Here is a 14,162-nt window from a genome sequence, read left to right on the forward strand (position 1 = left end):
GAAAGCCCTCTTCCCAAACCCAGTGCGAGTTCTGGGGACTGAGGCATAAAGATAGTCCTGAGATCGCAAGCTGTAAAATAGATGATCAGAGATAGTGAGATATGTAAAGAGGTATAAAGGTAACAGATGATCAGAGATAGTGAGATATGTACAGAGGTATAAAGGTGACAGACCAATAAGTGATTTATAAATAAAGGTAAACCAATGGAGAAGCCTACGAGCAGACGAGGAGAAGCCTACGAGCAGACGAGGAGAAGCCTACGAGCAGACGAGGAGAAGCCTACGAGCAGACGAGGACAGCCAGCCTTCCTTCCCATATAAAGTACAATGCTGCCTGAGTGATCCACAGCCAGTGATAAATCTTATGACACCATGATAAGTAGATTCAAGCATATGCAATGGTGTAGCATAACAGGCATTCATGTACAATACATCGCCATAATCCAGCTCTGGAAAAAAAAAGTAGCAGCGACAACAAGCCTCTTTCGAGAATGAAATATTTTGTTTCTAAAATAAAAGCCCAGCCTTAATTTAGACTTCTTAACCAGATTTTCAATGTGGGGTTTAAAAGGCAAGTCATCATCCAGAATAAAACCCAGATATTTAAAAGTGGAGATGGTCTGAGGAATTCCTTGAGTTGTGTACACTACAAAAGGGGAATGGGCTTTAGATTTAGATTTAGTAAAGACCATCATTTTTGTTTTTATCAGCATTTAGTACAAGTCTTAGTTGCAGGAGTTGGATTTCTAATTCCTTAAAAGCAACTTGCAAATACTCCACAGCCTTTGACAAGGTTCCAGCACAACAATAAATAGCTATCATCCGCATAACAATGGAAATAGTATAGCATTTTGGACACTTTTACATCAATCATTTATATAAATTGTAAATAACAAAGGGCCTAAAACAGAGCCTTGTGGCACCCCCTTGTGGACAGACAAGACATCAGAGGAACAACCATCGACATTGAGTCCTGTCAGAAAGGTAGTTACAGAACCAGCCAGCAGCAGAGTCAGACAGCCCTATACTAATCAGCCTACACCTCATGTGTATATGTACATCAGCAAAGTACCTGTATATGTACATTAGCAAAGTACCTGTATACTGGTCAGCAACACCAGGGCTCCGCAGGGGACAGTCCTATCTCCCTTCCTCTTCACCGTCTACACCAACGACTTCCACTATCGGTCAGAGTCCTGCCACCTTCAGAAGTTTTCTGATGACTCTGCGATAGTGGGATGTATTAAGGACGGTGATGAGAGGGAATACCGGGCACTGGTAGTGGACTTCGTCACATGGTGCGATAAAAACCACCTGCAGCTAAATGTGACGAAGACCAGGGAACTGGTTGTGGATCTGGGGAGGAGGAGGAGTACATCTGTGACCCCCATTTCCATCAGGGGAGTCGATGTGGACATGGATTACAAATACCTCGGAGTTCACATCGACAACAAACTGAACGGGTCAAAACACGCAGAGGCACTCTACAAGAAGGGCCAGAGCCGACTCTACTTCCTCAGAAGGCTGAGATCCTTCAACGTCTGCACAAGGATGTTGAGGATGTTCTATGAGTCGGTGGTGGCGGGCGCCTTCTTGTACCCTGTGACCTGCTGGGGCAGCGGACTGAGAGCGGGGGGCACAAACAGGCTGGATAAGCTGGTCAGGAAGGCCAGTAACGTGGTTGGGGTGGAGCTGGACTCCCTAGCAAGGGTGGCAGAGAAAAGGAGCCTTGCTAAGCTCCAGGCCATCAGGGACAACCCCTCCCACCCACTATACACAGACTTGGCTGACAGGAGGAGCATGTTCAGTGCTAGACTAACACTCCCAAAATGTCAAGGCTATCAGAGATAGAATATGTATTTTAACACAGATCTATATGACATGATAATATTTTTATTACATGTCAGAACAGTTATAAGTTTGTAATCTTTAGTGAGACATTTAACGTCCATTTCGCTAATGTCATCTGCTTTCAATCAGGAAACATTGATATTTAATTTAAACCATGATCACCAAGATCTTTTTCACACATCAGACTCATTTGCCTAATCTTCCTGGATCTGGGCTGAAGGAACAAAGTACAGTGAAATGTAGTTCTTGGGACAAAAATTTCAGGGTAATATCGGTCGAAACACAGTTTATATCTATATATCTACATTTGTATATGTACATCCCCTATTGACACCAATTTACTGAAAAGTACCTGTATATGTACATCAGAAAAGTACCTGTATATGTACATCCCATATTGACCCTAATATACAGAAAAGTACCTGTATATATATATATATTATATATATATACATACATGTGTACTGTATTATGTATATCTACAAGACAACCCCTTTTTCAAGACACATTTGTTGACTTTATGTTTTAGGATTAAATCTTATTTCCACAAAGAAAATAAGTATAGCCTATCTGACCAGAATGTAGGCTACCAATAATACTAACACATTGAATAAAACAAGGTAGGTATTTATTTACATCTTTTAAATTAAACTGTCCTGTTTATAGAATGCAATAAACATTATGTATTAATAATTTATAAAAAATGTATTAAACTGTAGCCTACTGGTTGGCCTATTTCTAGCATAATTCAGACCCCAATTTTAAGTGAAAAATAGAACCATAGGTTATATTTAAATTAGACTCAAAATTTGAATTATAACTACGCCCTGACCATGGTTATCTTGGCCTTCCTTTAAACCCATAGCAGGTTTCTTATGCTAGCATGAAGTCATATGATTATCATAATCCTGACAAGGATACAAGGACTCCATTGATACCAAACATGTCATACTGTTAGATCCTGATCAATCTGGCCAGTATCACGTCTTCGTCTGTTTGGCTCTCCATCCAATTCCTCTGCGTTGTGTACTTTTAATGGTCCTGACGTCTCCGACACTGGCTGAATAAGATCCTTATCTCCCCCCGTTAGTACGATCCGCAAACCATAATAATTCTCCACCTCCGTAAGAATTCGACACTTCGACAACGTGAAATACCTTATAAGGAGAAGCGTTGTTTATTCAATAAACAGAACCTCACAATCAGATGTTATCAGATGTTATCAAATTGTATCGTCCTTGCTATTCAGTCCAATGGTGATCAGGCCTGGTCGTTAGCCAAGACCATCCTCGTGGTAGCCGAAGCTAATGATGATGTGTCATTCTACCCCCCCCCCCCCCCCCCCCCCCCCCCCCCTCCGTGATGAGAGGAGAGAGTCTCTTCTGGTTTCTTCCCTCTTAGTCTCAGTCAGATTTTAGTCTGCCTTACACCCGGAAACACCGTTCGACTTATAGATCTTCGTCGTAGCAACGACGGCCCACCCCTATCTGGTTGTCATGTGCCGCGCTGTCATGACAACCGCGTTTAACCTTTACACACATTTCACGTTTCATTAAGATGAACCGCTCTCCCTCCTGCTCTGGGCCTACAGTACACTTGCTCTTATCAATGTTTTGTTACAAGGAATTCAAAACATTCTCTCGCTGGCAGTGTGCCTCACAACAATCACCCTGCTCTACTGAACCACCGTCTCCTGCTTCCACCGTCAGCATGCACTTCGACCTCTCTGACCCGGCACCGTTTTAGCTGTGGTCATCTCCCCCAATCTATACATCACATACATTGAAAAAGCACCCCAAATCCTTCAATACTTACAGAGAAAGGGGCTAAATAATGCACCACGGTCTAACTTTCTTTACTGCGACCGCGGATATAAGGCCAACATAACTCTTATATTCAAGACAATACAGTATTTATTTGATTGTTTATTGAAATTCACTCATTTGTAAAAATGTGATATACAAGATTCAAATATAACATGCACACAGATAGTCAAATCAGACACATGCACACCCACACACACCCTGACAAATGAAAGATACACACAGACATATGCATACAACTTACTGAAAGATAGACATGCACACACAACCTACAACCTACCAAATTAAAGATACACACGGGCACATGCAACCTGCTGACTGTCAGACACACACACACACACACACACACACACACACACACACACACACACACACACACACACTCACACACTCACACACTCACTCACACACTCACACACTCACTCACACACTCACACTCACACACTCTGTTCTTTTGTATTCTACTCCTGTACCACTCTCTCTGGCCTCCCTGCAGGACGGGTAGTGTTATGGAGCGCAGGGCCACCACCCCTCCAGTGGGCTCTCCCGTGGGACGGCCCCTCTACCTTCCCCCGGACCGGCCTGTCCTCTCCCTGGACAAGATCGCCAAGAGGGAGTGTAAAGTTTTAGTGTTGGAGCCGGTCCGAGATGGGCCGGGCTGGTAGAAGAGATTACCCCCACCCCCCCCCCCCCCCCCCCCCCCCCCCCCTTTAACGCTGGAACACATCTGAGATGAGTCCCCTCCTCCCTCCCTCGCACCCTCTCTCTCACTCTCCCTCCTCCCTCTCACCCTCCCCCTCTCGCCTTCCCTCAGGAGGAGTGTAGGAGAAAGTGAGATATAGTGAGAGAGGGGGCGGAAGAGAGACCACAGGGGGATTACAGTATGTTCCAGATGGGTAGAATAGAGAGAGAGAGAGAGAGAGAGAGAGGGGACGCTTGAGGTCATGAAGGAAGATACATGTCCTGTCCATTCTCTGTTTTGAGCCACCACATTCCATGGAGCCCAGGCACAAACACACCTGCATGTAAGAACGAGCCACAGACACACAGACACACACTGCTCCTGATCTTTAGTCCTCAACACTGGAAGAACTATCTACTCCTCTCAACATCAGTAGCTCCTGATCTTTAGTCCTCAACACTGGAAGAACTATCTACTCCTCTCAACATCAGTAGCTTCCGATCTTTAGTCCTTAACACTGGAAGAACTATCTAATCCTCTGTTGTTTTATTTGTTTTTATTTCAATTCTTATTCCCTTTCATTTCAGCCTTTTGTGATGCTGTATTTATTTGATATAGTAAGATAAGATATGTTTTAGTGTGTTAATTAATTCATCATTTGCAGCTTGTTAGAAACAGACTTGTGTTTACTTGACGGGATATTGTATCTCTGGGTGTTTCTTGGGGCTAATATCATAGATATGGGTCAAGCTTAGCTAGATTAAAGATGTATTTATTGGGAAATGTAAAAAATTTTTTATGTTAAAGGTGCACTGTGCCGTTTTGGGGGAGGTAGGATTTTACATTTGCAGACACTGATTAGTTTACAAAATATATATACTATACTCTTAATTCTTACAATTATTCTATTCTATGTCATCATAAGTCAAAACTAAATCATTTTGAGGCAACTGTGAACCAAACATGTGCCTGGAATAGGTTTCTACACTAAATTGTAGGTGCCGTCTTTGTAACAGGTTTGTAAAAAAAAAAAACTAACTTTTCACCTTCTAGCTTTTATTTAAATAGTCTCTCCTAAAACAACATATTGCACCTTTAACATTTCATTGAATTTTCAACTAAATTGTACTAAACTTAATCCATATGACAGAACTGGTACGTAGAAACCTGGCTGTAAAGTGCTTAATTTCTGTAAATGTTGACTAAAATGTACCTATCTCAAGCAACAGTTGTGATTGGAGGATCATGAAAATAAGGCGGGTTTGAGATAAGTCAATTGATATTCATTGGACAGAACAAAACTGTTTTAAAAAAAAAATGCTGTTCTTTAACACTATCAGTGCCACTGGTTAACATGGTAAAACATGGTTGAATGCCAGCACCCACTTCAATGATAGCGTTGTGAATGCATAATCTATGTCTTAAATTATGGCTATGTGTCTAATCTGCCCGTCGCTTATCAATGACTTGTTTGCAGTCAACATTGTCCAACGGATTGTTTTTTAATTGGTTCATTTCCGTTTTATAGCATTTTGAAAAGCCCTCGTTTTCTTGAAAGTTTCAGGAAAATATAAAGATTCCGTGATAAACGGCCTTTACTGGAATATTCTGGAATACACAAAACGCGTTGTAATTTTTCGGCCTATTATGAATAGTTTTCAAATAAACGCTAGATTATCGATAGTATATGTGTACTTATGCACGCTAGAGAAGCGAGCTGAAAAATCTCTCATTTCCTGATCAGCGCACACACACACACATGAGACACGCTGATATATAGGTGAAAACGGATCCGATTACCCCAAGACTGGTAAAATAGATTCCTTACCTCAGATCAGATGTTCTCCAAAAAGATTATTCCAATTCCTGATCGCCATTCCAAATATTGATCGCGTTTATTGATTTAGCGCTGGGTACTGTAAATATGTATTCCACGCTGTTTTCCGGCTCGGCAATCACTTCGATCTCTTCAGATGCCTTGCTGGAAAAGTCAAATGAGGAAACTGGACCCCCCCCCTCACCAGTCTAATCCAATGGGGTGCAGTTACACAGGGAGAGACGATAGGTGGCGGTATTTTCCCAATGGAGCTCAGAGAGAGGTTGCTGCACTAGCGTGAGGCTCGATTGATGAAATATGAATTCAAATCGCTAATATAAAAAAAAAACGACAAACAAATGCTTTATAGCGTTGCTGGCATTCAACTGTCTGCATGAACTAACAACATAAAGTGTCCGTGGCACTCAAAGTGTTAAATGTAAAGTTAGTTAAAAAAAATTATAATAATTAAAAGAAAGAGGAGCTTTGCTTCAGCGATGCACAGGGTCCAGGTTTACATTGAACGCCTTGGGCTTGTGACCCACCGATAGGAGGCCTACAATGTAAAATCTGTTTTTATTTTGCGTTTTTGAATGTACTACTTTACCGTAGTAAAGGTTTCATATGATGTAAGCTATTTGAATATCTTACTTGTTTATGCTAAGTATTTATTGCTGGATTTTTATTTTCTTTTTGAATCTGTAGAATCGGATTTAGATTTTATATTGAAATGTTTTATTTTATTCATGTTATGTGTTATGCGCGTATCGGGTATTGAGTGTCATACAAATGCACTCCCATGGTTTGCTAGTACGGGTGCATTTTAATGTGCATTAGTAGTACATACTTGACACGCACACTTCATAATAGGAAGCAATCCTGCATATTTTCAAATGTTCCACCTCATTCATGTGAATATATATATATATATATACTTGTAGGTTATATTGTCTAGCTGCCATCTTAAAGGTAACCATTCCGTTGTTTCTCTAAATATGTCAAATTAATTAATACTAAGACAATACACACCACGCTTGTTGGCCCGCATGCTAGTGCCGCTACATTCTGGTGGTTATGGTGATATTTTGCTGAGTAGGCGTTGCCCTTAATCACGGATCTGGGGTCAACATGCCCCCCTGTCACTCGCACGCAGAGGGGCAGACAAACTTACAGTGTCAGTGTTTTGAAGACCGCTTCATCCTTGAGTTCGCAATGTTCTGTGATACTTCCAATTAACAAGAGTAGTGGCATTTACATGCAGCTCTATCACACACACACACGCGCACGCACGCACACACACACACAGAGTCACTTAGTCTTTCAGGCTCAGTGCTTTGCTGATGACTCATGTTTGTTTCACAGTCACACGTGCACACACCCACACACGTGCGCTGCAAGGTCGAGGTGGGACAACGTGACATGTCTGACGTCACCCACTGTACCACGCATCACTACACACCGCCGTGTTCTCCTGGTCTCTTTTTATTGGTCTATGCCCAGTCTATGTGTTTTCGTTAGTCTGTCTAGTCTATGTGTTTTCGTTAGTCTGTCTAGTCTAGTCTGTGTTTTTATTAGTCTAGTTTATGTGTTTTTATTAGTCTGTCTAGTATATGTGTTATTAGTCTATGTCTACTAGTCTATGTGTTTTCGTTAGTCTGTCTTTTTATTAGTCTGTCTTTTTATTAGTCTGTCTTTTTATTAGTCTGTTTAATCTGTCTGTTTAGTCTTATTTTTATTAGTCTGTCTAGTCTATGTATTTGTATTAGTCTGTGTTTTTATTAGTCTATGTCTAGTCTGTGTTTTTATTAGTCTGTGTTTAGTCTGTGTTTTATTAGTCTGTGTCCCGTCTATGTGTTTTCTATTAGTCTATGTCTTTATTAGTCTGTGTCTCGTCTATGTGTTTTCTATTAGTCTGTCTTTATTAGTCTGTGTCTCGTCTATGTGTTTTCTATTAGTCTATGTCTTTATTAGTCTGTGTCTAGTCTGTGTTTTTTTCCAGGCACCAGAGGAAAGCACTTTCATTAAAATATGACATGCTTGCTTTTTGGCACTTGGGGCCTGATTCCACCATATAACACAACCTTCATCGTGTTGTTGCTTTTATACAACCTTTTTTTTAATAATCATTTAGAACACTCGACCAAGAGAGACCCTTGTGAGCATCGGAGTGTTTTATTCCGTTCCTCTTGCGAAGGTGAAATAGTCCCCGTCGTCTTGTAGCTGCAGCTGACGGAACGTAAACAAGGCGGAGTGGTACCACTGACGTTGTAAGGTTGCCAGTTCCTCTGTTACGGTTGTAAGCACTCGTTGGAGGATGCCTCTCGCCCAAATCACAGCGCGTGGTCGTAAATAAGTGTTGTATAATTCTCTCAGTCAACCATCTGTCAAGCCGAGAGCCAGAAGAACACCCAGCGTTTTGACTCCAGGCCAGTCTTCAGTCGTGCTCTGACTCGTTAATGCTGAGGTGCCCAGCCTACCTAGGGCTGGGCACCCACCGCATGTGTCACAGTTTGACTTGAATAATTTTTACGGCTCATTGATGCTCAAACCGTCACATTTCACTGTTGCCTCATGTACTCTGCTGTAAACTGTTCCAACTGCTGAGATTACACATTGTTGTGGATCATTCATATTCAGAAATGTTATTGGTAACACTTTACCGGCTCAGTGGCCTCGTGGGTAGAGTGTCCGCCCTGAGTTCGGGAGGCTGGGAGTTCAAGCCCCGGCTGAGTCATACCAAAGACTATTTAAAAATGGTACCCATAGCCTCCCTGCTTGACACTCAGCATCAAGGGTTGGTTTGGGGGGAAGTCCTTGCGACATACTAGCGTCATGTCCAAGGGGTGTACTTGTACATCAAGCTGCCTCACGCTACGGAAACAGGAGATAGGCTCCTGCCCCATGTGCCGTTACGGCTCGAGAACCATTGGTTCTCAAAAGCAAACTTCTTACTTTAGGGGGCATGAATAATGAGTAACTAGGATTAAATATTGACCCTTTTGAATTGGAGGTACAGTAAGCAGGTAGAAAATAAGGATTTGAGAGCGTTATCTGGCTTTTTATACTTGACCTCGCTCTGTATATTTTAGTTGAGGATTTGTAAAAAAAAAAAAAAAAAAAACATCCAGATAGTGGATTATAATTATCTTTAGAATGTTTACATTTTGTGGAATATTGAACAGTGGTGTATGTACAGGATATACACGTGTTATAAGCATGTGTTTATAGCACATAGACACTCACCCACATACACTCAAGTATGTGTGCATGTTTGCATTGGTTTTCTGCTTCTCTGCGAGCCTTAATACCGGACGATGTATTTTTATTTGAGTTTTTGTGTTTTTTTATGTATATTATTGACATCATTGATGACAATGATGATGTTATTTTTTGTTCTTGTGCCATTCCCAACAATCGTGAGTATGGAGTGGAAAAGAAACCTATCCTGCGAGATATGACGTACATTTTTGGACTTGAGCGTCATTGCCAATGCCTACCAGCTCTTTTGTGTCATTCCGAGCTTGTTTTGTTTGTTTTCCTCAGTAGTTGCTCATGACTCTTATGTATAGAGAAGGAGAGCTCATGAGAAGGATTAGGCACGGGTATCTAGTATAGAGGAGAGCTCATGAGATGGATTAGGCACAGGTATCTATTATAGAGAAGGAGAGCTCATGAGATGGATTAGGCACGGGTATCTAGTATAGAGAAGAAGAGCTCATGAGATGGATTAGGCACAGGTATATATTATAGAGAAGGAGAGCTCATGAGATGGATTAGGCACAGGTATCTAGTATAGAGAAGGAGAGCTCATGAGATGGATTAGGCACAGGTATCTATTATAGAGAAGGAGAGCTCATGAGATGGATTAGGCACGGGTATCTAGTATAGAGAAGGAGAGCTCATGAGATGGATTAGGCACGGGTATCTAGTATAGAGAAGGAGAGCTCATGAGATGGATTAGGCACGGGTATCTAGTATAGAGAAGGAGAGCTCATGAGATGGATTAGGTACGGGTATCTAGTATAGAGAAGGAGAGCTCATGAGATGGATTAGGCACGGGTATCTAGTATGGTTTTGTTTGTTTTGCGTTGTCGTATTTCCTTCTTGCCTTGACAAAACGTCAACATTTCAAAATGTTCCAATTCCATTTCCTCCCCTCAACATTCCATTGAAGTTCAAGCACTTCATTTTATTTACCCGTTTTTATTTCTATTTCCACAAGACTGAAAATATTGTATTTTTTTAATTTAATTTTGTATCTCTGACCAAAGTAGTTCACGATTGGATTGTTCATGTACATTATTTGCCTTACTTTTTTTTACAGTCACTGTTGGTCGTTTGAAGCACTTTATTTGCTTTTATTGCTATTATTCCTTTTGTTGTCAAAGAGACGAACTGTCACGTGAATCGCAGTAATCGTTACTCTCCAGCTGCTTGTGAACTCCAAGCAACACGCAGACGTCGTGTCTGGCCGCGTTTGAATGGAAGGATTTTGTTCTACGACAAGAAATCCATCTCAATCCTCTTACTAAAGGATCGCGTTCATGCAAGTAAATCTCTATTGTAAGACCCTGGTTTTTAGTGATGTTTAAACGACGACGATGATGATTTTGTGTTTTGTAAATATTGAGCTGTGGACATTAGTTCGACAAGAGTGTCATTGTGACATTGTCATAAGAATGTTGTCACAGTGAGATGGTGCGCCTGAAAGAGTTAGGTAATGTTTTCTTTTTACTGCAAAATGGATGTATATAATGAGTTAGGAATGAAAACTGTAAAGTCACCCTGCTATTCCTCCCTCTCCCTGAACCTCTCCAAGCTAGAAGTTGCAAACCGAAAGAAGAAAACAAAGTAATATTTTAGGCTCTTATAATGCAACCTCTTTGCATTTTCACTTGTTGAATGATCCAAGAGCCTTGGTGTCGGTCGAGATGCCTCGGCGTGGAGAGAAAGTGTTCAACTCTACAGTAAAAGTGTTAAAATAAATAAGAAATTGTATGTTTATGTCATTCCTGTTTTGCTGGAGTCTGATGTTAAATAAAATACAATCAATAGAATGATTTGTACGCGTGTTTGGTATAAATGAAGAGTGTCTAGATTTGCACACACAAAATAAATACATTCTGACTACACAAGGTGCAGATTTGATCATTTCATTGTCGTCTAAAACGTAATGGAATCTTGTTTTTGGTGTCGAGACTTTTATGTGTCAATATTATCTGGATCTCATATTTACGTCTGGCGGGTCGGTTCCGATCTTTTAGTCTTTACATGGAAGCTTGTGACATTGCATTGTGTGAAAACAAAAGGATTATCCCATGCGATGATGCATGATCACAGACAGGTGTGACTGACGGTCAGTCATTTGCCAACCGCAACTCTGGGTTCTGATGAGTGACTTTGAGAAACTAGTGTTATAGTGTTCAATGATAAATTGAGATACATGATGAAAAGAAAAAGTGTTATTCGAACTACAGTAGTGTAAGTGTTGTATGGTTTTATGTAGCTTATATACATCTATCTACCAGCTTGACACGTGCTCTGGCCCTTCCTGTAGCTTATATACATCCTCCTCTCCAGCAGACCTAAATGACTACAGACCGGTGGCACTCACCTCTGTGGTCATGAAATGCTTTGAGAGGCTGGTCAAGGACCACATCTGTGCCTCTCTCCCTAGTAACATGGACCCACTGCAGTTTGCATATAGGACATCACTGACGACGCGGTCTCCCAAGTACTACACAACACCCTATCTCACCTTGACAGACAGAAGGGGGGCTATGTGAGATTGCTGTTCATTGATTATAGTTCAGCTTTCAACACCATAGTCCCCACCAGACTGGTTGACAAGCCGATCTGGGTCTGAGCTCCGCCATGAGCGCCTGGATCCTGGACATTCTAAGTGACAGGCCCCAGGCGGTCAGGGTGGGGGGTCATACCTGCAGCAAAATCACCCTGAGTATTGGGTCCCCCCAGGGTTGTGTTCTGAGCCCCCTGCTGTATTCACTATACACACATGACTGTGTGGCCAGGTTCAGCTCCAACTCCATAGTGAAGTTTGCGGACGACACGGTGGTGGTGGGGCTGATCTCGGACAACGACGAGAAGGAGAGGAGGTTGATGAACTGGCACGCTGGTGCCGGGATAACAGCCTACTCCTGAACATTGGTAAAACCAAAGAGCTGATCATGGATTTTAGGAGAATACAGCAGGGGACACATGCCACTGTGGATAAATCGGGCTATCGTGGACAGGGTGAGCAGTTATATGCCGTATTTGCTTTCGCGTCCCGCTCTGAGCCTTATGAGATATCCTTATCTCCTATGATACCTATTGTATCTCCCACGAACAAAAAACTACATGCACCCCACCTGTATGGGGCTCCGCCCCCATGGTGGCACCGCCCATATAGCAGTGAATCTGGTCACCAAACATCCTTCCTCTATTTTCGTCCTAGCGTACTTGGCTGCGTGCACCATACGATAACTAGTAGGATGAAAAGATCAGAGTCATAATGTTTGAAAGCTTACCGGAGGTTGCTGGCCCCTGGCATCTTCGACGCATGTTTTCGGCGACACGACGGGCCTATGTTGATGTCCCTCGTTTGATGACAGCACATCGAGGTTCAGCTGTACAAGACTGGCTGTCGGGCCAGCTTGTACTCAGGTAGGCCCTGTGTCTTCAGGCATGGGTATTAGTGTTAGTAATGCTGGTTTGTTTTGTTACACAACCATGTTGTCTGTTGGCGCCGGGGGCAGGATGGTTTGGTGAACGTTCACTGCAGGGAACGGTTTCCAAGCTGTCTTGGGCGTGCTACTAAAACATCTAATGCTATGCTACATGCTATCGCTAATGCTGCATGCTATTACTACTGCTAATTGCTACGCTGTTCTAATGTCTCCGCCGTGAGATGTTGTCACTCTCCCTCCTCTTGCCCGGTTCATCAATGAAGGTCAGTCGGTAGCTGTTGTGGGTTTTTTTGCTGAGTCCTATTTACCTTTTTTCGGGTAAATGGGTTGACAACAGGGTAGGCCGTGGCTAGGTTGCCTAGCCAGGTATGTTACCTTGTGTTCCGGTGGGGTTTGTTGAACGGTGTTCCCATCTGGGTTGGCGTCGGGTAGTGGGGCTATGGGTCCAGCCGACATGGTAAACATGTTGCGTGTCTGTGCGCAGGCAATTGTTGTTCTGGGTCCCACATCGCCGCGCGCTAGGCTGCAGTAGTATAAGGGCAGGGCCGCTTGGGAGAAATGTGAGGCCCTGTGCGTTTTTAGACACGAGGCCCCCCAACCCCTGAGGCGGCCCTGTGTAGTGGGCTATTGTTTCGTTTTGTCACTCTGCTATGAGAAGGTCTGTCTTGCTACAGTTTTCTCTCCTCTCAACCATTCATACTGACGGTCAATCGGTGTACTGGGGGAGTAGTGCGGGGGGGGCTTTGTTTACCTTTTTTGGTAAATGGGCTAAACTAGGGCTGGTGTCCTGTTGTGAATATGTTGAATGAAGGCGGGACTAGTTCGCTCTGGTCCGTCTCCCCTTAACTTTGTGTATGGGTTTGCTCTTTCTACAGTATTTTGTGGTTTAGCTCTTTTATTCATTTAACCTTTTCATGGTGCACACCACAGTGGAGGTTGCTGTTTGCAATCACCACTGGTGCTCCGTGTTAACATCAGTCCTTTGTTTTTGACATATTGAAACAATGCCCCGCCCGGCCGACACCATGGGTGGGTCGGCCTGGCGAGTGGCTGGTGGGCTGTTAAGGCTTGTACCGCCACGGTATGGAATTGGCAACGATTAGAACTGTGTTCGAATTGCTGTTTTTTTCTATTAAAAAAATGGTGTCTGGTGGAGGGGCCTTGAGGGCCAGCCGACGTCGACACATCGCGCGAGGTTGTTGACGTTATTAGCTTTGACCCAGCCGCAAGCTATAACCGCTCAGGGTTCCCCTCTCCGCAGGGGTTTTTGGTCTTCTGCTGGAGCGCGGGCGGTATTGTCC

At 42.8% G+C, this 14,162-nt stretch overlaps 1 protein-coding gene across 1 annotated transcript in view; it reads left to right on the top strand.

Annotated features, from left to right (window-relative positions):
• Nucleotides 1-4,339, top strand: part of LOC311239386 (trafficking protein particle complex subunit 14-like) — a gene marked incomplete at its 3' end in the record, with an annotated part of 74,903 nt that extends 70,564 nt beyond the window's left edge. Inside the window, exon 11 of the mRNA XM_084327693.1 lies at nucleotides 4,171-4,339. Within this exon, the coding sequence (XP_084183819.1) occupies nucleotides 4,171-4,339 (169 nt within the window). The remainder of the gene's footprint in view (nucleotides 1-4,170) is intronic.
• Between the last annotated feature and the right edge of the window lie 9,823 nt (nucleotides 4,340-14,162).

This window comes from Notolepis coatsorum, assembly GCF_963971535.1.
Source record: "Notolepis coatsorum genome assembly, chromosome: 13".
Lineage (NCBI taxonomy): Eukaryota > Metazoa > Chordata > Actinopteri > Aulopiformes > Paralepididae > Notolepis > Notolepis coatsorum.